Genomic DNA, 25,792 nt, shown 5'->3' with positions numbered 1-25,792 from the left:
GACGCTTCCAGCGTTCCGGTCAACTACGTCTGCAGCAAGTGTAACCAATGGCAGCTCCTCACAGGCTGCGTGGTTCGGTTGCAGCAGCAGTTGGATACACTTAGGAGCAGGTGGCGGAAAGTGATTAGGAGTTATAGAGACATGGTCGCACCCAAGGTGCAGGGCATGCAGTCAGTGCAGGAATCCCCTGTGGCTGTCACCCTCTCTAACAGGTATATCTTTTTAAATACTGTCGGGGGGATAGCCTATCGGTGAAAACAACAGCAGCCAGAACAGTGGCACCACAACTGGCTCAGTTGGTCAGCAGGGGAGGGCAAAATGCAGGAGAGCGATAATCAGAGAGAAATCTATTACTGGTTAAGGAGAATATTATAGCCATACTGCGGGAGGACATCTCAGTGGGCACATACAATGAGGCAATCTGAGAAAGCAAAAGGGGGCGGCACGGTAGCACAGTGGTTCGCACTATTGCTTCACAGCTCCAGGGTCCCATGTCCGATTCCCGGCTTGGATCACTGTCTGTGCGGAGTCTGCACGTGCCTGCGTGGGTTTCCTCCGGGGGCTCCGATTTCCTCCCACAGTCCAAAGATGTGCAGGGGCTGGTTTGGCACAGGGCTAAATCGCTGGCATCTAAAACAGACCAAGGCAGGCCAGCAGCACGGTTCAATTCCCATACCAGCCTCCCCGAACAGGCGCCGGAATGTGGCGACTAGGGGCTTTTCACAATAACTTAATTTGAAGCCTACTTGTGACAATAAGCGATTTTCTTTTCATTTCAGGTCAGGTGGACTGGCCATACTAAATTGCTCCTTAGTGTCCAAAAGGTTAGGTGGGGTTACGGGGTTAGGGTGGAGGTGTGGGTTTAAGTAAGGTTCTCTTTCCAAGGGCCAGTGCAGACTCGATGGGCCAAATGGTCTCTTCTGCACTGTAGATTCTGTGATAATCGCTCCACCTTTGGTGGTTATGTCTTTGGCCCTTTAGGCCCCAAGCTCTGGAATCCTTAAACCTCTCTAATTGAATAATTCTAGAATGACACTCATGCAAAGTGCCTTGGGATGGTTTCCTATGTAGAAGGTGCTATATAAATGCAAGTTATTGTTGAGGCCTAAATTAACTGCAGGGAAAGAGTTCCCCCTGTGAGTCCCTCGGGATACTGAAGCCATTAAAGAAGGAAATACCAGTTCCAGTGATGTTGGGCGCTGTGGGTGACTTTCGTGTGGCAGCTGTGTGGATGTTTCCTCACCGCCCGGTGACTGCTGTAAATAATTCAAACATGTGCTGAGCACATGTGGAAAGCATGGAGCTGTGTTGTGAACATCTGACTGTACGTGGCTGATTATTGATGTGTCAAAGGACGCGGACAAGCCAAGTGTGTGAAAATGGGTCAGAAACAAAGATCATACATCACAACAGTGAGGATTTGAAAAGTTTGTCATTGTCTGTGAAGCACTTGGCGACATACTGAGGTGGCGAAAGGTGCTATATAAATGAAAAGCTTTTCTCCACATCCTTCTTTACTGTGTAAGGTTCAGTATTGTGTTTCCACGTCAGGATATGCTAGATTTCAGTTCAGAGATTTGTTGGCGCCCGAAAAGCAGCTCATCCAACAGGAAGAAGAAAGATCTTTTATGAGTATCTCACAACCAATTAAGTACTTTTGAAGTGCTGTCACTGTTGTAAGTAAGAGCTATAAGGTAGGAGCAGCGCAGTGGTTAGCGCTGCTGCCTCACAGTACCAAGGACCCGGGTGGCCTTGGGTCACTGTCTGTGCGGAGTCTGCACGTTCTCCCCGTTTCTGCGTGGGTTTCCTCCGGGTGCTCCGGTTTCCTCTCACAGTCCAAAGACGTGCAGGTTGGGTGGATTGGTCATGATAAAATTGCCCCTTAGTGTCCAAAGATGTGCAGGTTAGGTGCGGTTATGCGGATAGGGCGGGGAGTGGGCCTAGGTAAAGAGCTCTTTCAGAAGGTCGGTGCAGATTGATGGGCCGAATGGCTTCCATGACAGCCAATTTACACACGGGAAGTTTACACAGTGCAATCCCACAAAAAGTCCATGTAAGTCAACAGATAACAAGCAGGTGTTTGATAATATTGAGCAGGAACATTCCCCTGATCTACTTCCACAAGGTGTAGGAGCTTCTACATCCACTTGAGATGACCGATATTTCTTCTGAACAATGGCAGTGCAGCATTTCTATCTAATCATGTCACTAGAAGTGCAAATGTCTGTTAACTCCTGCTTTAGCTCCAAGCTGCTATCTTGCGACCCCTGAGCTAAAGCTGACTCTCGGTTCAGGGGTGATCCAGTACTTAACCTCGACTCGGTCCTAGGGTCTGTGAGTTGGCAATCTGCCTGATGTTCTTGTCCAGGGATTACTGCTCGATGTGATGTGAAGATGTGCACACCCCTTGGTCAAATAGCATTGTCATACATGAAATGAAATGAAAAATCACTTATTGTCACGAGCAGGCTTCAATTAAGTTACTGTGAAAAGCCCCTAGTCGCCACATTCCGACGCCTGTTCGGGGAGGCTGTTACGGGAATCGAACTGTGCTGCTGGCCTGCTTGGTCTGCTTTCAAAGTCAGCGATTTAGCCCTGTGCTAACATAGAAACATACATAGAAAATAGAAGCAAGAGGAGGCCATTCAGCCCTGTGAGCATGCTCCACCATTCATTATGATCATGGCTGATCATCAAGTTCAATACTCTGATCCCGCCTTCTCCCATATCCCTTGATCCCTTTCGCTCCCAAGAACGATATCTAATTCCTTCTTGAAATTACACAACGTTTTGACCTCAACCACTTTCTGTGGGAGTGAATTCCACAGATTCACCCCTCTCTCTGGGTGAAGAAATTTCACCTCACCTCAGTCCGAAAAGTTTTACCCCTTATCCTCAAACTATGACCCCTTGTTCTGGACTCCCCCACCATCAGGAACATTCTTTCTGAATCTACCCTGTCTAATCCTGATGGAATTTTGTAAGTTTCGATGAGATCCCCTCTCACTCTTCTAAGCTCCAATAAATATAATCCTAACTGATTATGTCTCTCATATGACAGTCCCGCCACCCCAGGAATCAGCCTGGTAAACCTTTGCTGCACTCCCCCCATAGCAAGGACATCCTTCCTCAGATAAGGACATCAAAACTGCACACAATACTCCAGGTGTGGCCGCACTAATGCCCGATATAATCGCAGTAAAACATTTCTATTCCTATTTTCAAATCCTCTCGCTATGAAGGCCAAATACCATTTTCCTTATTTGCTGCCTGCTGTACCTGTACGCTTACTTTCAGCGACTATGGAACCATAGAATCTCTATGGTGCAGAAGAAGGCCATTCGGCCCATCAATTCATGAGGACACAAAGGTCTCGTTGAGTATCCACCTCTCTCAATTTACACCCATTCAAATAGCCTGCCTTCCTATTTTTGCTATCGAAGTGGATAACCTCACGTTTACCCACATTATACTGCATCTGCCATACATGTGCCCACTCACTCAGCCTGTCCAAATCCCACTGAAGAATCTGCACCCTCATGGTTCACTCTCCCACCCAACTTTGTATCATCTGCAAATTTGGAAATACTGCATTTAGTTACCTATTCCAAATCATTAATATATAAATAGTTGGGGTGCCAGCATAGATCCCTGAGGTACCCCACTAATCACTGCCTGCCACTGGGGAAAAAGACCCATTTATTCAAACTTTTTGATTCCTGTTTGCTAACCAGCTTTCTATCCACCTCGATGCTACCCGTAATCCCATACGCTTCATCATTGGCAGCCCTTCGATTCGAGGATGGCATCTGCTCAGCATCACGGATTTCTGCCCTCGTGACTGAACAGGTCCCATATGTGGTCAAATCCCACCATTACTGTGCTGATTAAATAATGAGCTTGTGGGAAAGATATCGGGGGAGGACCTGGAAACAAGGCTGTAAAGTATCAGCACTTGAGCGCGTTGAATGCGGCAGTAGGAGTTTATAATTGTGACATTGGACTTCAGAGCTATCTGAGAACTCATCAGACTGGAGTGGAAGCAAGTCATCTTGGATCCCGAGGGACTGTCTGAGAAGAAGAAGAAGAATGTGACATTTCCACTGGGCCCCTGCAGGCGCGAGTGCTGATAATCACTTTACTTTTTCTTGATAAGTGGTTCGAAGGTTTATGGACTCAGTGGCAGACCACAGGTCTGTTTGAGTTTACTTGGCTTGTCAAATAAAGTGACAGACAGTGGTATTGCCACTGGACTGGTCATTCAGAGGCCCAGGGTAATGCTCTGGTGATCGAGGGTCCAATCAATAAAAATCTGCAATTAAATGTGGAATGAAACCATCATTGTCGATTGTTGTAAAAACCCATCTGCGTTCACAAATGTAGGAAATGTGCCATCGTTACCTGGTCTACATATGGCTCCAGGCCCACAGCAATGCGGTTGACTCAACTGCCCTCTGAAATGACCTGGTAAGTCACTCAGTCTCAGGGCAATTAGGGATGGGGAACAAATGTTGGCACAGACATCAATGCCCACATCCCATCATCGAATAAAAAGAAACAGGTTGAGATTGCAGGGTGGGTTAATTTTTAATTTCATGGATCACACACCTGCTGTGGAAGCTGGCACCTTTGCAATCTGTTAAAATTAATGGGCAGCATGGTGGCACAGTGGTTAGCACTAAGGCTTCACAGCGCCAATGTCCCAGGTCGATTCCCGGCTTGAGTCACTGTCTGTGCGGAGCCTGCACGTTCTCCCCGTGTCTGCGTGGGTTTCCTCCGGGTGCTCCGGTTTCCTCCCACAAGTCCTGAAAGATGTGCTTGTTAGGTGAATTGGACATTCTGAATTCTCCCTCTGTGTACCCAAACTGGAGCTGGAATGTGACGACTGGGGGCTTTTCACAGTAACTTCATAGCAGTGTTAATGCAAGCCTACTTGTGACAATAAAGATTATTATAAAAGATTATTTAAAAAAATGGAAATCAGCTTGACTAGCCTGTCACTCCCACCCACCCAGCCCTCAGAAACCAGAATATCGTGAGACTTCTCTTCAATGAGATAAGAAAGACTTGCGCTGTATTGTGCTGCCAAGGGGTGGCAGAGACACAGTGGTATTGCCACTGGACTACTAACGCTCCGGGGACCCCGGTTCGAATCCCGCCATGGCAGATGGTGAAGTTGGAATTCAATAAAAAAACTGGATTTAAAGGTGACCATGAAACCATTGTCAATTACTCAATGTCCTTTAGGGAAGGAAATCTGCCGTCCTTACCCGGTCTGGCCTACATGTGACTCCGGATCCACAGCAATGTGGTTGACTCTGAAATGTCCTCATGGATGGGCAATAAATACTGGCCCAGCCGGCAACGCCCACATCCCATAAACAAATAGAAAACACCTCAGCACATCCCAAAGTACTTCACAGCCGTGATGTATTTTCCTAGGTGCAGTTACTCTTGTAGAACATGTGACAGCGTGAACATGAACATGGCTGCGGAAGGCCTGGGTGAGCCAGGGTTTTCACTCAGGCTTTGACAGCCCGGCCTGGGGATAGCAATTTTAATCAATAAGAGGGTCCGCTTCCAGGCGGGGAAAGTACTGGCTGATCAGGGGGGCCAGTATGTGATGGTTGCAGACACACTGGAGGGAACGGCAGTGGCCTGAGTAAACAGGTACGCTCTGAATTGGGATGACGTAATGTTTATAAGGTGGCTGTTGGCCGTAGTACCGGATCACCAACTGATTCTGGGGGGTGTGGGGGGGGGATTTAAACTGTGTATTGGACCCGAAGCTGAAATCGTTGGCCCCTTCTGGGATGGCGAAGGTGCTTTCTACGTTCATGGAGGAGATGGGGGCGGTGTGTGAAACCTGGGAGGGGTAAGGAGTTTTCGTTTTTTTCTCCCCAGTGCACAAGGCGTACGCGAGGATCGATTACTTTGTTATGGGTAGGACTCTTCTCTCTGGGGTGAAGAAGGTGGAATATTCGGCTGTGGTTATCTCTGAACATGCTCCGTAGCTGACAGACCTGTTGTTGGAGGCTGGCCAGGCGCAGCACACGGGATGGAGATTGGATGTAGGGCTGTTGTCGAATATGGGGTTTTGCAGAAGGGTTTCGAGAGCCATAAGGGAATATGCGTAGTTTAATGGGAATGCGACGGTCTCACCCTCTGTGGGAGGTGTTAAAGGTCGTGATTTAAGGGGGATAGAGTCATAGAGTCATTGATGTTTACAGCATGGAAACAGGCCCTTTGGCCCAGCTGGTCCATGCCGCCCAGTTTCTATCACTAAGCTACTCCCACTTGGCCGCATTTGGCCCATATCCCTCTATACCAACGCCCATGTAACTGTCTAACTGCTTTTTTTTTTTAAAAACTTTTTTATTTAACACAAATTTGTAACAGTTACAGAGAGAAAAATGGCCCTGTGCAAAGAGCCTTAACATAGTGAAAACGAACAGTGGGAAAGAATAAACATGTTAATAAGTGTTGAAGCCAAAGATCCTTCCATAAGGCACTTTCCCTGCCAGCTCTGTTTACCCATGCCACACGTGTTCTACTAAACTAACGTGGCCCTAACCCTCTTCCCCCTCCCCGCCCCCCCTCCGCCTGGTCTCCCCTACTCCCCAAGGCCTGACCTGCCAGGTCAGCCCTGCGCTTGGCCCTAGCCCGCCCCGCCCCCCCTCCGATCTCCCTGGTGCCCCCTGACATAGAACAGTACAGCACAGAACAGGCCCTTCGGCCCTCAATGTTGTGCCGAGCCATGATCACCCTACTCAAACCCACGTATTCACCCTATACCTGTAACCCAACAACCCCCCCCTTAACCTTACTTTTATTAGGACACTACGGGCAATTTAGCATGGCCAATCCACCTAACCCGCACATCTTTGGACTGTGGGAGGAAACCGGAGCACCCGGAGGAAACCCACGCACACAGGGGAGGACGTGCAGACTCCACACAGACAGTGACCCAGCCGGGAATCGAACCTGGGACCCTGGAGCTGTGAAGCATTTATGCTAACCACCATGCTACCCTGCTGCCCCTCTGCTGCTGACCTACGCTAGCCACACTGACCCCTGCCCTTGACGCCTACCTGTCTCCCGTCCCAGCGCTCAGGCCCTCCCCCCCCACGCCAGGGACCCATTAACCTAATTGTATCCCACCGTGCCCTTTCAAGTCCCGTGACTAGCCCCTAGCCCATCCCCCTATCAGAGGACCCGATCTCGCGCCAAAAGGTACCAAGCACAGGCCCCCCCCCCATTGCAGTCCCCCCAAAGGACCCTAAACAGTGCGCCCTCCAGCCCCCACTCTCTGTCCAGGCTGAAAACACTCTTGGATAAAACATTACAGTACAGGATAGTTTAACAAACCGCCGCCACACAAAAGGTCTGAGGGCCCTAAGTCCTTTAGTTCCAGTCCAGCTTCTTCTTTTAGTAAAAGTCATAATCAGAGCAATTTTGAGTTAACAGGCCGCCGCCACTGTACAGCACTGAAAGAACTAAGTGCCCATTAGTTCAAGTCCAGCTTCTTGTCTTTAATAAAGGTCCAAACCTGTTCTGGTGTCTCAAAATAGTAGTGGAGTTCCTCAAACGTAACCCAAAACTTTGCAGGATATAGCATTCCAAACCTCACCTCCTTTTTGTAGAGGGCTGCCTTTACCTTGATGAATCCTGCACGCCTCTTGGCCAGCTCCGTTCCCAAGTCCTGGTAAATGCGCACCTCGCAGTTCTCCCATCTGCTGCTCCTCTCCGCCTTGGCCCATCGCAGCACACGTTCCCTGTCAGCAAGCCGGTGAAAGCAGACCACCAAGGCCCTCGGTCGGTCGCCCGTCCTGGGCTTCCTTGCGGGGGCTCTATGTGCCCCATCCAACTCCAGGGGTTGAGGGAAGGCCTCCGGTCCCATCAGCGCCTCAAGCATACCCGTCACGTATGCGCCCACATCTGACCCCCTCGCAGCCCTCGGGGAGGCCAACGATTCGTAAATTCTGCCTCCTGGCTCTGTTCCCCAGCTCTTCAAGCTGCTCCTGCATCCTCCTCTGACGGGCGTTCAGCTCCTCCACCTCGTGCTCCAGCTCCGTTACCGTGCCCGCCTGACTGGAGAGCTTCGCCTCGACCTCCCTGAGCGCCTTCCCTTGGGCCGCCTGTGTCTCGACCATTCGGTCCATCACCGCTCTCATCGGGTCCAGCGTGTCCCTCCTCAGCTCGGCGAAGCAGTTCTTGAAGAATTCCATCTGCTCCTCCCTTGGCCAGTGAGCCTCCGCTCCCCGGTCCCCGCCGTCCGCCATGCTTGGCCGCCCGGCCTGGGGTCCCCGCTGCTCCCGCTTCGATCCTTGCCGCTCCACTCGACCACTTCTGGTCCAGCTGCCCATACCCCGGAAAGGAAGCCTCTTCCCTATCGTCTCCTCCACCGATTCAGGCTGCCAGGTCCCAAAAAAGTCCGTTGACAAAGGTCCGTTTACCCATCTCGGGCGGGAGCGATGCGACCTGCGACCTGTCTCCTCGAGGGCGCCACCGGAAGTCGTCTAACTGCTTTTTAAAGGAAGAAAATTGTACCCGCCTCTACCACTGCCTTTGGATGCTCACCACCCTCTGTGTGAAGAAATTTCCCCTCTGGTCTCTTTTGTATCTCTCCCCTCTCACCTTAAACCTATGCCCTCTAGTTCTAGACTCCTCTCCCTTTGGGAAAAGATGTTGACCATCTACCTTATTATTTTATAAACCTCTATAAGATCACCCCTCAGCTTCCTACACTCCAAGGAAAGAAGTCCCAGCCTCTTCTTACAGTTCAGTCCTGGTAGCATCCTCGGAAATCTCTTCTGCACTCTTTCTCGTTTAACAATATCCTTCCTATATTAGGATGACCAGACTGAACACAGTATTCCAAGTATTTTCTGACCTATGTCTTGTACAACTTCAACAAGACGTCTCAACTCTTGTATTCAGTATTCTAACCAATAAAGCCTAGCCTGCTGAATGCCTTCTTCACCACCCTGTCCACCTGCGACTCCACCTTCAAGGGGCAATGAATCTGTACCCCGAGATCTCTTTGTTCTGTAACTCTCCCCAACTCCCTACCATTAACTGAGTAGGTCCTGCCCTGATTTGATCGACCAAAATGCATCACCTCACATTTATCCAAATAGATCGTATTGTACAAGGCACACATGGAAGGGGAGGCTAGGAAGGAATGCTGGACGTTAGTTGATGAGATCCTGGGAATGGACCGTGGCCAAATGACCCAACCCCCGGAACTCTTGGCATGCAGGAAAAAGCTGGAAATGCCATTTGACCTGCTGCCTACGGATAGGGTGCTGCACCAGCTGGGATGTTTGAGGGGGGGTGGTGTATGGGTCTGGGGAGAAGGCCAGCTGTTCTTCAGGCTCACCATCAAAGGTGGCAGGAGGCTGCTCGGAAGATCATTCATGTTAGGGATTTGGAGGGTAGGCTGGTTTCCACCGTGGACAAGGTGAATGGGACATTTCGAGCTTTCTATGAGAGTCTTTGTAAGTCGGAGCTGCCAGAGGACAAGTAGGGGTTAGCAGAGTTTTCAGAGGGCCTGGAGTTCCCCAAGGTGGTGGAGGAATTGTGGGAAGGACTGGAAGCACTGCTGGGTTTCGATGAGGAAGTCTGCAACAAGTTTGTGGATCAGCTGGTTCCGTTATTGATGGGAATGTTTACTGACTCACTGGCATGTGGCTCCCTTCCTGAGAAGCTTGGGCAGGCATTTATCTCTCTTCTCCTGAAAATCCTCACCAGTCAGCTCTCCCCCTCAAAGGCAAATGCTAACCTAACCAGTGATGCCCACATCCTGTAAATTAATTGAAAAATAATGCACGTCAGATATAGGATGATTTGATGAAGTGGATTCATAATTGGCTTAGCGTTGGAGATTATAGAATTTCATAGAATTTCATAGAATTTACAGTACAGAAGGAGGCCACTCGGCCCATCGAGTCTGCACCGGCTCTTGGAAAGAGCACCCTAACCGAGGTCAACACCTCCACCCTATCCCCATAACCCAGTAACCCCACCCAACACTAAGGGCAATTTTGGACACTAAGGGAAATTTATCATGGCCAATCCACCTAACCTGCACATCTTTGGACTGTGGGAGGAAACCAGAGCACCCGGAGGAAACCCACGCAGACACGGGGAGGATGTGCAGACTCCACACAGACAGTGACCCAAGCCGGGAATCGAACCTGGGACCCTGGAGTTGTGAAGCGATTGTGCTAACCACAATGCTACCGTGTTGCCCTCCATTAGATCATTCATGTTAGGGATTTGGAGGGTGATGACAGATGGTTGCTTTGGTGTCTGGAAGCCAGTGACCGGTGGCATAACACAGGGATCTGTGCTGGGCTCCCTATTGTTTGTCATTTATATAAATGACATAAATGACTGTGTGGGGGGTAGGATCAGTAAGTTTGCGGATGTCAGAAAGATTGGCCGGGTGGTTAAAATTGGTTGAGTGTCTTGGGTTACAGGAAGATATAAATGGGATGGTACAATGGGCGGATAAGTGGTAGATGGAATTTAATCCTGAAAAGTGTGATGTAATATACTTTGGAAGGAGTAATTTAACTAGGAAGTATACTATGAAAGGTCTGACACTAGGAAGTTCCGAAGAACATGTTTGTCCATTGATCTCTGAAGGCAGAAAGGCAGGTTAATAAGGTAGTGAAAAAGGCACATGGGACACTTACTTTTATCAATCGGAGCAGATTACTGTGACCACCTAAAATGGTGTCCATCAAAGGACGCTGGGAAAAGTGGCCAAGTTCAGGGAAAACAGGCTGCAGCTTGCAAATAAGCAAAAGCTGCAGCCCAGACTTTTGCAATTTGGACGGGAACAGGGCCATCAAGAGGCCATCCCGGGACAATGGGCTTAAATGCAAATCGATATAGTATAACAGACTTGGTTGCGTTTGTTTTTCTTATTTTGGAGGGCCTACATGCCTTGGCCACCAATGGACATGGTCAATAGGGACATGCCCCGCCATCAAGGTGGTGGATCTTAATTGGACATAATCACCTGGGACAGTCCAGAAAGGAGCGAAAACTCCTGGGGATAAAAGGTGCTGTGCAGTCCACCACTCTCTCTCTCTCGACAGCAGTTCTTGACAGCCACCAACAATGGTGACATTTCACTGGCGAAGAAAAGACCACCCACGCCAGCAGAAGGAAGGACAGAGTCAAGGTCAATGACAACCAGCAACAGACTTTAAACACTGTCAGACTGCGGACTGCAGATAAAGGCCATATCTGCCCGGTACTTGCCAGTCACTTAAAAGTTATGGTCCAGTGTGTACAAGCTTATAATTCACCTTGCATGTGTGTGTGATTGATCAACAATAACAATTGTGTGATAGTGAATAAATATTGATTTGTTACATGAAACTTGTGGCTTGTGGTCATTTGTCCATCGTATACAGGTTGAAGACACACTGTGGTTTAGGCACAACATTACAAAAGGAGAGAGGTCATGGCGGAGTTGTGTAGAACTTTGGTGAGGCCACAGCTGGAGTACGTGTGCAATTCTGGTCGGCACATTATAGGAAGGTTGTGATTGCACTGGAGGGGGTGCAGAGAAGATTCACCAGAATGTTGCCTGGGATGGAACATTTACATTATAAAGAGAAGTTGGCGTCTTGGGTTGTTTTCTCTGGAGCAGAGAAGACTGAAAGGGTGACCTGATTGAGGTGGACAAGATTATGAGGGACATGGACAGGGTGGATATGGAGTAGCTGTTCAACTTAGTTGGAAGGTCAGTTTCGAGGGGACACAAGTTCAAAGTGAGGGGTGGGAGGTTTAGGAAGGATTTGAGGAAAACCTTTTTTATCCAGAGCGTGGTGATGGTCTGGAACGCACTGACTGGGAGGGTGGAGGTGGGATGCCTCACATTCTTTAAAAAGTACCTGGGTGAGAACTTGGCACACCATGACATTCAAGGTGGGCAAGGCAGGGCCTTTTATGTGTCAGTGCAGACTCGATGGGCTGAAGGGCCTCTTCTGCACTCTGGCATTCTGTGATTCTGTCTCCTTTTTAGCACCATGTCAGCGATCCTGAACATTGAGCTGGAGCCCTGTCCTTTAGCGGCTATATTTGGGCTTTCGGACTTGCCGGAGCTGCGCATGGGTGTGCAAGCTGATATCCTGCCCTTCACCTCCATGAGGCGAATCCTGTGGAGTTGGAGGCTGGCGACGCCACCCAGTACCTCGGTGTGGCTTGGTGACTAAATGGAGATTTTGCACCTAGACAAGGTCAAATACAACATGAGGGGGTCAATTGAAGGGTTTGGGCGGCATGGTGGCACAGTGGTTCGCACAGTTGCTTTACCGCTCCAGGGTCCGGGGTTCAATTCCGGCCTCAGGTGACTGTGCGGAGTCTGCACATTCTCCCCGTGTCTGCGTGGGTTTCCTACGGGTGCTCCGGTTTCCTCCCACAGTCCAAAGATGTGCAGGTTAGGTGGATTGGCCATGCTAAATTGCCCTTAGTGTCCAAAAGGATAGGTGGGGTTATTGGGTTACGGGAATAGGGTGGAGGCGTGGGCTTTGTAGGGTGCTCTTTCCAAGGGGCGGCGCAGACTCGATGGGCCAAATGGCCTCCTTCTGCACTGTAAATTCTGTGATTCTACCGTAGTTGGCAACTGTTTATATTGTATTTCAAGTAATTGGTTATTGTTAGCTGTTCGAGGGGAGGGAAGTGGGGGTGGGGGGGGGGGGGGGGCTGGGTTTGTTTCGAGAGAAGGGGTTGTGTAGATCAGATTATTTTTTAGTTTACTGTTGTTTGTATTTTTGTAGAAAATGAGATAAGCTTGATAAAAATATTTTTAAAATAAAGATTGGGGAGAGACTGGTTAAATGTCAGAGGGAAACACAAAGCTGAGAATGCTGCCAGCCTAACTCTCATTTCGGAAAGTTTCTGCCACTTTGAAAACTTTTCCTGTCCCAGCACGGCTACTTCCGGGTCCGCCTCTGATTGGCTGCTGCGGCCGTGTTGCCAATCACAGACGTGTAGCAAAATTCAAACATTCGCGACTGAAATGTGCCGCCAAATCCGCCCGGAACGGTAAATCCCAGCAGCACCGGACCGCCACAGATCCAGCCCGGACCGCCACCGATCCCGTCCGGGAAGAGAGATCCCGCCCGGGAAGAGAGATCCCGCCCGGTGAGAGCGATCCAGCCCGGTGAGAGCGATCCAGCCCGGGGAGAGCGATCCAGCCCGGGGGAGAACCAGCCCGGTGAAAGCAATCCAGCCCGGTGAAAGCAATCCAGCCCGTGGGAGATCCCGCTCGGGAGAGGTCCAGCCCGGGGAGAGATCCAGCCCGGTGAAAGCAATCCAGCCCGGGGGAGATCCCGCTCGGGAGAGGTCCAGCCCGGGGAGAGATCCAGCCCGGGGGGGATACCGCCCGGGGAGAGGTCCAGCCCGGGGGGGTTACCGCCCGGGGAGAGGTCCAGCCCGGGGAAATAGATCCATACCCAGGTGAGTGAGATCCAGACCAAGGTGAGAGAGATCCAACTGGGGCGAGATCCAATTGGGGAGAGAGATCCACTCTGGGGGAAGGAGGGGTGAGAGACCCAGCCCGGGGAGAGACAGATCCAGCCCGGGGAGGGGGGGGGGGGGGATGGAGGAGAGAGAGAGATCCAGCCCGGGGAGAGATAGATCCAGCCCGGGGAGAGAGAGATCCAGCCCGGGGAGAGAGATCCAGCCCGGGGAGAGAGAGATCCAGCCCGGGGAGAGAAATCCAGCCTGGAGGGAGAGAGATCCAGCCCGGGGAGAGAGAGATCCAGCCCGGGGGGAGAGAGATCCAGCCCGGGGAGAGAGATCCAGCCCTGGGAGAGAGATCCAGCCCGGGGAGAGAGAGATCCAGCCCGGGGAGAGAGAGATCCAGCCCGGGGAGAGAGATCCAGCCCGGGGAGAGAGAGATCAAGCCCGGGGAGAGAGAGATCCAGCCCGGGGAGAGAGATCCAGCCCGGGGAGAGAGAGATCCAGCCCGGGGAGAGAGAGATCCAGCCCGGGGAGAGATAGATCCAGCCTGGGGAGAGAGATCCAGCCTGGGGAGAGAGAGATCCAGCCCGGGGAGAGAGATCCAGGCCGGGGAGAGAGAGATCCAGGCCGGGGAGAGAGATCCAGGCCGGGGAGAGAGAGATCCAGCCCGGGGAGAGAGAGATCCAGCCCGGGGAGAGAAATCCAGCCTGGAGGGAGAGAGATCCAGCCCGGGGAGAGAGATCCAGCCCGGGGAGAGAGAGATCCAGCCCGGGGAGAGAGATCCAGGCCGGGGAGAGGGAGATCCAGGCCGGGGAGAGAGATCCAGGCCGGGGAGAGAGAGATCCAGCCCGGAGGGAGAGAGATCCAGCCCGGGGAGAGAGAGATCCAGCCTGGTGGAGGGAGATCCAGCCCGGGGAGAGAGATCCAGCCCGGGGAGAGACAGATCCAGCCCGGGGAGAGATAGATCCAGCCCGGGGAGAGAGATCCAGCCTGGAGGGAGAGAGATGCAGCCCAGGGAGAGAGAGATCCAGCCCGGAGGGAGAGATCCAGCCCGGGGAGAGAGAGATCCAGCCTGGAGGGAGAGAGATCCAGCCCGGGGAGAGATGGATCCAGGCCGGGGAGAGAGAGATCCAGCCCGGGGAGAGATAGATCCAGCCCGGGGAGAGATAGATCCAGCCTGGAGGGAGAGAGATCCAGCCCGGGGAGAGAGAGATCCAGCCCGGGGAGAGAGAGATCCAGCCCGGGGAGAGAGAGATCCAGCCCAGGGAGAGAGAGATCCAGCCCGGGGAGAGAGAGATCCAGCCTGGTGGAGGGAGATCCAGCCCGGGGAGAGAGATCCAGCCTGGAGAGAGATAGATCCAGCCCTGGGAGAGATAGATCCAGCCTGGAGGGAGAGAGATCCAATCAACTGCACTACCCTAATCTACACACCAATCACCTCAAAAAATTCAAACAAATTTGTTTGACATGATCTTCCTTTGACCAAACCTTTGATTAATCCTGTCCCTTGGTTATTGACACTGTACTAAGGGGAAAAGTTCCTTCCTAACTATCCTATCAAAGTCCCTTAATCTGGTCCTCCCTCAGCCTTCTCTGCTCCAAGGAAAACAATCCCAGTCCAACCAGCCTCTCTCCATAGCTGAAATGCTCCAGCCCAGGCAACATCCTGGTAACTCTCCTCTGCACCATTTCTAGTGCAATAATATTATTTCTATAATATGGTGATCAGAACTGCACACAGTACTCCAGCTGGGGCCCACCGAGCATTTTCTCCAGCTCCATCATAACCTCCCTGCTCTTATATTCTCTGCCACGGCTAATAAAGGCAAGTATCCCATATGCCTTCTTATCCACCTTGTCTACCTGTCCTACTGCCTTCAGGGACCTATGGATGTGCACACTAAGGTTCCTCTGGTCCTCTGTGCTTCCGAGCGTCCTGCTGTTTATTGTGTATTCCCTTACTTTGTTAGTCCTCCCAAAATGCAGCACCCCGCACTTTTCAGGGTTAAATTCCATTTGCCACCGTTCTGCCCGTCTGACCTTGCCGTCAAATTAATCCTGTAATTTAAGACTTTCATCATAGAATTTACAGTGCAGAAGGAGGCCATTCGGCCCATCGAGTCTGCACCGGCCCTTGGAAAGAGCACCCTACCCAAGCCCACACCTCCACCCTATCCCTATAACCCCACCCAACACTAAGGGCAATTTTGGACATTAAGGGCAATTTAGCATGGCCACTCCACCTAACCTGCACATCTTTGGACTGTGGGAGGAAACCGGAGCACCCGGAGGAAACCCACAAACACACACAGGGAGAACGTGCAGACTCCACACAGACAGTGATCCAAGCCCGGAATCGAACCTGGTACCCTGGCGCTGTGAAGCAACAGAGCTAATCACTGTGCTACCGTGTGCTTGAACACATCTATCTTTGTTCTGTCTTCCAGACCCAGTTGGTTTATCTTCTATATTTAGCTGTGTATGACCTCCTATTGTACCTCCACACTGTAACCCATCCCCCTGCTAAATTAGTCCCCCCCCCCCCCCCCCCCCAAACAACAGTAGTAAACCTCCCCACAAGGATGTTGATTGTATTCTGATTCGGGTGTAACCCGTCCGACTTATACAGGTCCCCCAGAAACAGACCCAGTGATCCAGGAAACTAAAGCCCTTCCTCCTATACCATCTCTTCAGCCATGCATTCATCTGCTCTACCCTCCTATTCCTATGCTTCCTGCCATGATGCACCAGGAGTAATCCAGAGATTACAAACCTTGAGGTCCTGCTTTTCAATCTGCTAACGGGCTCCCTAAATTCTTGCTGCCAAATTTCATCCCTCCTTCTACCTTTGTCATTGGTACCAATGTGAATCACAACCTCTGACTCTTCATTCTTCCCCTGCAGAATGCCCTGCAGCAGTTCAGAGACATCTTGACCCAGGCACCAGGGAGGCAACACACCATCCTGGAGTCAAGTCTGTGGCCGCAGAAACGGCTGTCCACACCCCCGCAATGTCGAGTCTCCTCCCACTATCGTTCTTCCACCCTTGCTCCTCCCTCCTTGTGTAGCTGCGCCACCCACAGTGCCGTGAACTTGGCTCTGGCTGCGCTCTCCACCGCTTTCCAACACTGAAAAACAATTCCTGAGTGAGATGAACTCTGGTGCTTGCCTCACTACCTGTCTGCCCCCCTTCTGACTGCTGCTCACCATTCCCTCTCTGACTTATTCAGTGGGGTGACCACGCCCAAAAACGTGCTGTCCACGAACCGATCAACACCTCCAGCCCACCCTCAAGCTCCGAAACCCAGTGCTCAAGCTGGTCAAACTGGGAGGCACTCCCGGAAAATGTGGTCATTCAGAATGCACGGAGCGTCGAGGAATTCCCACATACAGCAGGCTGTGCAAAACACGGGACTGAGATCCCCAGTCACAGTCCCCAGAGAGAGTGTGTTTATTGAGGGATAAATACTGGCCTGGGCACCAGGGATAACTCCTGTTCTTTGAAAGCTGTGGCATGTTTTCCATCCAGTGGGAAGATGGGGCTATGGTCTAACATCTGGTGCAGAAGATGGCGCCCCCAATAGTGCAGCATTCCATCAGTACTGCAGTGGCAGATTCAGTCTATTATGTGTTTGTGTGTCTGGCTCGGGCGCAAGCACGGCTTCCTCAGCCACTCCTCCCCACGTGAGTTATCTCAAACTTTCATCTACGATTGGTCATCTCAATGCCTTCTAATTAACTCCCTATTGGAAAAACATTGAGTTGATTTTCTGTCAATCAGATTTTAAAGGGGCAGCAGGGTAGCATGGTGGTTAGCATAAATGCTTCACAGCTCCAGGGCCCCAGGTTCGATTCCCGGCTGGGTCACTGTCTGTGTGGAGTCTGCACGTCCTCCCCCTGTGTGCGTGGGTTTCCTCCGGGTGCTCCGGTTTCCTCCCACAGTCCAAAGATGTGCGGGTTAGGTGGATTGGCCATGCTAAATTGCCCGTAGAGTCCTAATAAAAGTAAGGTTAAGGGGGGGGGTTACGGGTATAGGGTGGATACGTGGGTTTGAGTAGGGTGATCATGGCTCGGCACAACATTGAGGGCCGAAGGGCCTGTTCTGTGCTGTACTGTTCTATGTTCTATGTTCTAAATGACGTATTTATTTAAAATGGAATTTCTTTTCGGTTTCAGTGCTGCCAAGAAGATTGCGATGGCCACTTCTCTTGGTTCCTTCGCCATGAGGGGCAGCCACTTGACCATCTCGCGGAATTGTACGGTGCGCCGTGCTGGTGACAGTGAGAAGCTGGAGACATGCCCCAGGAAGATGGGGAGCCTTCAGGATGACCTAGATAGTCCGCACCACCACCACCACCAGTCAGATCCTGTGGACTGCAGAATCACATCCCCTGCTGTGGGCGAGCTGATTGGCACTGTGCCAGCCAAAGAAAACCCTCATCGCAAACCACCAGGGTGCTCTTGTGCCTGTCCTGATTGCAACCCCGCCTCGTGCCAGGACAGTGGTTACCTATCTCTGCTGAGCCAGCCCTCGCTCTTGATTGATGAGGAAGGGGACCTGGTTCCAGACGCCGATCACCGAGCTAGGAGCTCACCTGAAGGCCGAGGGTGTACTGGGGGGCAGCCTTGCAAATGTACTTTGGGGAAGGGGATGGAGGATCCCACGAGCATTACCCGTGTACACAGCGTGACGGCGAACACCAGACTCGAGAATAAACCTGTAAACCCACCTGCCGGGTTGAAAGGACTGCCGGCCCTGCAGGCGGGGTGGACAGCCTGTCAGGTTGTGGATCATGAGAAAGACCAGCTGAAGGAAACATTACAGGAGCAGGAGTGCAATGTCAAGAACCTCATCGGCAGGAAGATGGGGCTAGAATATGTGGACATCTGTAAAGAGCTTTTGGACAGAGGAGTCCCTCAACTTCTGAAAATAATCCAGGGGTTTCTGCCCCCTACTGACCTCCTGATGTAAGTTCTATGTCCTGGTTTACTCCTACCTAACCCCCTGTGTAATGCGCTGCCTCAAACCTCGCTAAGGTCCCACATGAAGCACTCTTGAGTAGTTTTGGTCTCCATATTACAGAAGGGATATGGAGGCATTGGTGAAGTTACAAATAACGATTGAAAGGATGACGCTAGATCTGAGAAATTATAGACCCATTTGCAAAGGCTGAACTGGTGGGGAAACTTATAGCTAGTAAAGGGAACGCTGCGTGTTTTCTGTATCAGGAGAGTTGTCCTTCATCAGTCTATGTCTCTGTAAGAGGCTTTATTCAACTGCCTAAGAGGTCTGCCTTCAGAGGCAGCCTCACAGCGTAGTCACAGCACCACAGAAAGCCAGATGGGTTAATCAGACTGGTTACACTTCAAAACCCACACACTGAGGAGGAACATGACAGAGGCTTTAAAGATTGTGAAAGGGTTTGATCAAGTAGACATAGGGGGCGATGTAACCACTTGCAGGCAAGACCCGGACCTAGAGTCATAAATGTAAGGTGGTCAGTGATAAATCCGAAGGGAATTCAGGACAAACCTCTGGACGCGGATGCACTATGTTGAACTGAGGCAGTGGGCACAGGATTGTGGAGAATAGTTACTGTGAAGCTACGCAGATGTATTTTGTGTTGTCACCAATATGATGATGATGTCATGGTAGGGAGATTATGGGCGCGATTTAAATGGAAAAACCTATGTCCGCATTAGGGCGCGTTTAGCGGGATATTACCTGGTGGCTGCAGCGCGTAGAAACACCCCGCTATTCAACAACACTGCCATTTACTTTGGCCCCCGCCGAGGCCACGCTTGAGTCATTTCCTGCTGGCGTGTCCAGCAGGAAGGGCTCCTCACAGATCGCAACGCCATTTTGTCTGGCTGCCCCATTTCCACCCCCCCCCCTCATTAATTTTGACCCCACCCCCATTTCCCCCAAACCTTGGGGAGGCTCCCAGGAACATCCCCCTTCCACCTGGTAAGATACCCAGGAACACCCCCGCACGCCTCCTCCACCTGGTAAGCCCCCCCCAAGCCAATTCCTAGCATTGACAACCTGGGCACTCAGGCCCTGCCACTCTGGGTGCCGATGTGCCTGGATGCCGGAGGGAGTGCCATCCAGCCCCATCTCCAACCACCCAGGGGGTCTCCCATGGTTTGAGGGACCCCCACAGGTGCCGTCACGACTAGTCCACGTTTGCGGAAGGCGGTTCTGAACGGAACCCTGGTGAGATCTCCCAGACATGGCCGTTAGGTCCCGGACACCAGGAGAATCCGCAAACTGGTATTTAACCCAGCCTAATGAGAATCCTCATTTAAATATGCTGATCTGGGTCAGGCCAATCCAGATCGCGACACCTCACGAGACTCCATTACATCTCGCAAAACGTTTCTCGTGAGATTCAAAGGCCTCATCCCAACCCCAAATCGAGCGTGACAAGGCCGTTAAATGGCGCCATTCGCCTGAGGTTAGATAATGGTCAAGAAACGTAAAGCATATGACCATGTTGACATTCCAATGCAGTGCTGGGAGAGGACACCCAAATATGGGAAGGGGGGGAGCACTGCTCTCTCTCATCACTGGTGACTGCCCATTTCTCTGCTGCCATCTCTCTGCGGACAAATTACTGATATTCTCCTTGCGCCCGTTTTCTGCAGTACCGTCAGCCATTTTGGAAGAGTGTGGGTGTTTGTCTGGCCTACTCAACCCAGGGCTGCCCGCTGGTGACTACTTCAGCAGCAGCTTGTCTTCCGCATCGTTTCTGCTTCCCGACACTTCGCAGTAACTGGGACCAAGATTGGGCCTCTCCTGTACCTTTCATTGTGGAGAAGCTGAGCAGGAACGGCCCCGTCTTTTCGAAGCTGCTGTAGTGATTCACTTGAAGCCAAAATTCTATTTGTACAGCTGCAGGAAACCGTGACTTACGTTGTTCTTCCTCCATAGATGTGCCAAGGTGAGCAAGACTTGGAGGAGGATTATTTTTGACAATAAAACACGACGCCAGCTCTTAAAGGAGGCTTCTCACTTACAGAAAGTAGGTCATTTTCCTTCACTCTCTTTTAAAACTGAATTTTGGTAAACACTGGTGTAGTGGGCAGGGCAGACTTTGGATGGCAGCCCACAAGCTGCGGCGAGTGCTAATACAGACGAAACAGGAACCGGAGTACAGAATACAGTCCCTCAAACACCCTCGGCTATCCAACAAAGGTCATGGCTGAACATCTACCTCATCTCCTATTTTCCGTTCAATCTCTTAGATCCCTTAATTCCCACAGTGTCCAAAAGTCATCGACTTCTGTCTTGAATAAACTCAACGACGGAGCACACACAGCCCCCTGGGGTGGAGGGTTCCAAAGATTCACAATCCGCTGAGTGAAGACATTTCACCTCATCTCAGTCCTAAAGCGTTGACCCCTAACCTTGAGGCTGTGACCTTGTGTTGTCGACTATTCAGCCAGGGGAAGCAGCCTCTCAGTGTCTATTATGTCAATCCCTTAGAGTAGTTTAGATGTAACATTCAGCAAAGTCTTTTCTCATTGGATGACTTGGGCACGTGGCTGATTATTGCATAAGGCACTCCCCCCTCATGCCAGTGTTTGGGATCATGGGCAGGATTCTCCCCCCCCCCCCCCAGCCGCGTGTTTTCCAGCAGCCGGAGGCGGCGCTCCATTAGCTGCCGGCGGGATTCTCTGCCCCCGCCGCTGTCAATGGGATTTCCCATTGAAGCGGAAACCAGTGGCCGGGGTTGCAATGCCAGCAGAGACCAGAGTATCCCGTCGGAGAATTCTGGCCCATAATCTTCAAACTTTCCGGGCACTATCTGGTGGGGATCGCTTGAAACTGCTTCATGATGTTGTTTAAAAACTTCGGGGGGGGGGGAGAATTTTTTTCATCCAACCATCCTCTCTCCCTTTCTGACTTGAGGGGACGGCTCTCTCAGGCACCATCTCTGAGATTACACCAAGTGTTATGTTACCTGGTTTTCAGAAGGTTTTAAGGGGTAATTTGATTATAATCTTCAAAATATTACAGGGAACTGATAGGTTAGAGAGAGAGAGAGAGAGATTGCTTCCCCTGGTTGCTCAGTCCAGGGGTAGTTTAGACGACAAATGAGTCAGATCTTTCAGGAAACACTTCTCCACACATAGGGTGGTCAAAGTTTGGAATTCTCTTCCACAAACAATTGCCCAAGGGCACCGTCAAAAGCATCTGTGACAATATTAACAATTGACCAAACATCAATTGTTAATATTGTCACCGATGCTTTTGACGGTGCCCTTGGGCAATGTATTTGTATGTCTGTGTACTGTAGAGTAGGAAATTCCATGTAAAATACTCAGAAATAAAGGCCTTTGCACATAAAAATAGAAACAGTTAGTGGGCGGGAATCTCGCTGATTTTATAATCGCCGATTAGGCGGAGAATCCCTTTTTCCGATGGAATTGGGAGCAGCGCCTGCTTTATGCAGGTTCCGCATGCTCCGCCACCCTCCAAAACGGCATCATCGCAGTGCACGCCGTTAGGACGGCCTCAGGACATCACCTGAAGGCCCTCCCCCGATGCTCCGCCCCCGATAGACCGTGTTCCTGACCGCGCGGTTCATTTCTGGTCTTAGCCGTGCAGTAACTCGGCGTGGTAGCTGCGGACTGTGTCCAGCGACGCCACAGTCGGTAGGGAGTGGTCCTGTCAGCCGGGACGGGGGGGGGGGGGGGGGCTTCCGCGAGAGCTGGGGGGACCTGCTGAGGGGTGGCCAGTTGGGCACGATTTGCAGGTCGGGTCCTTGCACGGTCAGCGCCATGTTTTACAGCGCGACCACTGCACGTCGCCGCCGTGCGCTTCAGCGGCCACGGACCCGGCCATTCTCCGGCCGTTTATGTCGTGGAGGCCGGAAGTATTACTTGTCGCAACTGCTCGGCCCTCACCGGTCGCAGCTGATGTTTCCACGTAAAACGCCACAGATCCTCCACACATAGCCTCAGAATCAGACAATCCAGCCCGTATATTTCACCCTATTGCACTGGAGGTTACCTGAGAAAAGATACTAACACATTAATACTAACACAAAGATTAGTTACAGATGACAATAAAAGGAGAGCTATAAACATGAAGTTTGGACCTGTCAACCACAGGTATTAAGAGATATGGGGTGAAGGTGGGTAATTGGAGTTAAATTGCAGATCAGACAAGGTTTCATCGAATGGCAGGAGAAGCTGGAGGGGCTGAATGGCCTCCTCGTTCCACATGGAGGTCTCCCTCTGTTGCTATTTTGAAGTATTTGATTCCTGGTGGGTGTAATTGGATGGGTGATAGGATTCTATTGCTGGGGGTGGATGTCAGGCATGTGGTGCTCTCCCCAGTAAGTGGTGGGAGAGAGGAATCCTGGGCTACAGTCCTGTTTCCAGGTGCTTGCATTGGGATTATTTTAAGCGCTGGTCGGAGTTTCACAGGAAACCAAATTTGAGCAGTGGAATTAATCAGTGAGGAGTGAAGCAGGGATTTGATGGTCTCTGTGAAGTTTTGAGCATTTGCTCAAATGGCCAGTCTTAGTTTTGGCAAGTTCTTTAACCATGAACAAAGAGCGACTGGGGAGGCAACAGAATCTCTGCTTATAGGGACGTGAGATTGTAATCCTCATCTCATTCATAGCCTACCCCCACTCCAAGCCAATGATTGTCTCGTATTTGCTTGTTTAGAAGACTGAGGAATAATCTGATCGGGGTGTTCAAAATATTAATGGGATTTAATAGGAACTATTTCCCCTGGTGGAGGAGGCCACGCCAAGCGTAAGATCCAGGTTCTCCAGGGCAGTTGCCAGGAAGCACTTCGAATCACAAAGCGTTGTGAAAATCTGGAACTCTCTACTCAAAAAAGTTAAGGATTCTAGGGAGTTAATCGGCATGTTCTAGACTGAGGTTGATAAATTCTTGTTCAGCAAAACCAAGTGGAATAGAGACAAAAGATTATGCTAATTGAATGGCAAAACAATTCAGAAGGGCTGAATGGCCTCCTGTTCCTAATGCTCTCCCATGTAGTTGTATTTAATTGTTCGGATGCTCTCCATCCTTTTGTTGTGTTCTGTTAAGTTGCTCCATTTCTTTTTAAACCAGTGTTTTCCTTTTCCACACATTGTCAGGGGTCTGCTGCCAACCTTGCAGGTGAGAGAACCATTCGCAGGTACACAGTTTCCCGAGGAGCACTGTCTTCCGTGCAACGCGTGGGTGTGAATTCCCCTCAGAAAAGCTCGCTTCAGACCTTCAGCCCTGTCAAGCTGAACCCCAATTCCCAAAATTGGATACGGAACCAACGGGTAACTTAATTTTCCGCTACCGTTTGCCAGATCAAGTTCTTCCTGAGTCCACTCCCCACTCTGCTCGCCTCTAATTTTAAAATTTGTTCCCTTGTTCTGATCTTTCTCACCAGATGAACATCTCTCTCTCTCTGCCCCGCCTAGTCCCTTGGTTATTTTTAAAGACTTCAATCAGATAACTTCTGTCGTGTAAACGCAAGAGAATGCAAGCCCTGGTGCATGCAACCTGTCGTAATTAACCCTTTGATCCCCAGTATCACATTGGTGAATCTACTTTGTGTTATATTCTGTATTGTGGCCGTAGTATTGACGCACACAGAACATGTAGTTCTTTGACTGGCAAGATAGTGTATTAACAAAATGAACACGTGGAAAGATAACTAACGAACTATTACACAAACGGTAACGAATAAGTGAATTCAGTGAATTCTCCTGGAGCTACTTCCAGTGTGACTGTCCACTAGTACGACTTACTACCAACTGCGGGATCTCTGGAGTCACATGGTGGATCTCTTATCGCCACCTGCTGGTCGGAGGCCGTATCAATAACTATATACATTAATATATAACAATATACATTACTGTGCACATGCATATCACCGCACCTTGTACCCTCCTCCAACTCCTGTGGGAATCTGATCTGGCCTCTGTACAAATTAAGAATTGGTTTCTCACATTTACAGATGGAGCCACTTCATTTTACAGATGAACATATTTTTATTTTCAGTACCAAGAGGCAGGATGGGCCTATCCATGGGAGTCCAGTCCTGGTCGAGCAAATTGAACGTTTTCCATCAGTGTGTGCACCCACAATTGAAACCACGCTGTGATTTATCTATCTCTCCCTCTCTCTCTCAGATCGTGAAGACACTCAAGTGGGACGAGACCCTCAAGACCTGCCCCCTATGTAACTCAGCGGCCAGGTTTATGCCTCACGAGCAAAGGGCAGTCTGCATCAACGGGAGCTGCTCCTACGATTACTGCACACTGTGTTTCCATACCTTTCACGGCTCAAAGGATTGTGCTTGCCGCCATTTCAGGAAAAGGTCCCAGCTACAGCCGCAAGCAGGCAGTAAAAGGAGCAAGCGGAACTTAAAACGTCTTTGACAGAGACGAGCAAGAGAATGCATGTGTGTACGTATCAATATGTTGGGCCTTTTTGTCCATTGGAAGAGGAGGGATTTCAGAAAAAAATAAATTGTGTTTTAAGACGATATGGGAAATGTAGAATAGCTTTATTTTAAAGTCTAGAAAGTTTTGTTTTAAAACTTTAAAAAATATAATATATATATACCTGCCAAGGGTTGTTGTTACTGTAGAATGAACATGCCACACAGAGATTTTAATTGTGTAAAGTTTCCTGGTAAATTATAACTTCCAGCCATCAATAATAAACTGCTGGCATTTATTTTTATAATTGACTCAGGCCATTGAAAATTCTGTCTGACTTATTGCTCAGTGTTTCGTTCCTCTTGTCCGTTTGCTGTCCTACAGTTTTTATACTGTTGTAAATTATTTTATGAAATATATATCACTGTTTTTTGTCCATGTAAAGTATTCACTGTTCAATAAATGCACGAGAATTTGGCTACTTTTGAATTTATTTAAACCGAAGCAGGTGATCATTGCTGCAGAGGGAGGTGAAGAAAGGTGTGTACATTGTGGGGTTAAGGGGTAATGATTGAGAAGAGGAAGGATGTGTTGAATTGGGGTAGAGCGAACCTGGGATTTTGGACAATGAAATAAGAAGAGCACGGGCTCTAATAATAATCTTTATTAGTGTCACAAGTAGGCTTACATTAACACAGCAGTGAAATTACTGTGAAAAGCCCCTAGTCGCCACACTATGGCGCCTGTTTGGGTACACGGAGGGAGAATTCAGAATGTCCAAATTGCCAAACAGCACGGGCTGGATTTTCCGCCGTGCCATACTTCTGTTTCTGCACGCTGGTGGGATGCTCCGTTACGCCGGCTGGTCAATGGGGTTTCCGATTGTGGGGCAGCCC

At 50.3% G+C, this 25,792-nt stretch overlaps 1 protein-coding gene across 1 annotated transcript; it reads left to right on the top strand.

Moving 5' to 3' along the window:
• Positions 1-182: 182 nt before the first annotated feature.
• Positions 183-25,373, top strand: fbxo5 (F-box protein 5). The gene is made up of 5 exons (XM_038817011.1): positions 183-212; positions 17,665-18,456; positions 20,423-20,513; positions 23,613-23,786; positions 24,645-25,373. The coding sequence occupies exons 2-5, from the start codon at positions 17,684-17,686 to the stop codon at positions 24,891-24,893; spliced, it is 1,287 nt and encodes a 428-aa protein (XP_038672939.1). The 5' UTR covers positions 183-212; positions 17,665-17,683; the 3' UTR covers positions 24,894-25,373.
• Positions 25,374-25,792: the final 419 nt, after the last annotated feature.

The sequence above is a fragment of the Scyliorhinus canicula genome, chromosome 1, assembly GCF_902713615.1.
Source record: "Scyliorhinus canicula chromosome 1, sScyCan1.1, whole genome shotgun sequence".
Taxonomy (NCBI): Eukaryota; Metazoa; Chordata; class Chondrichthyes; order Carcharhiniformes; family Scyliorhinidae; genus Scyliorhinus; species Scyliorhinus canicula.
Note: the sequence above shows the minus strand (reverse complement) of the source record. Positions and strands in the feature narration are given on the sequence as shown.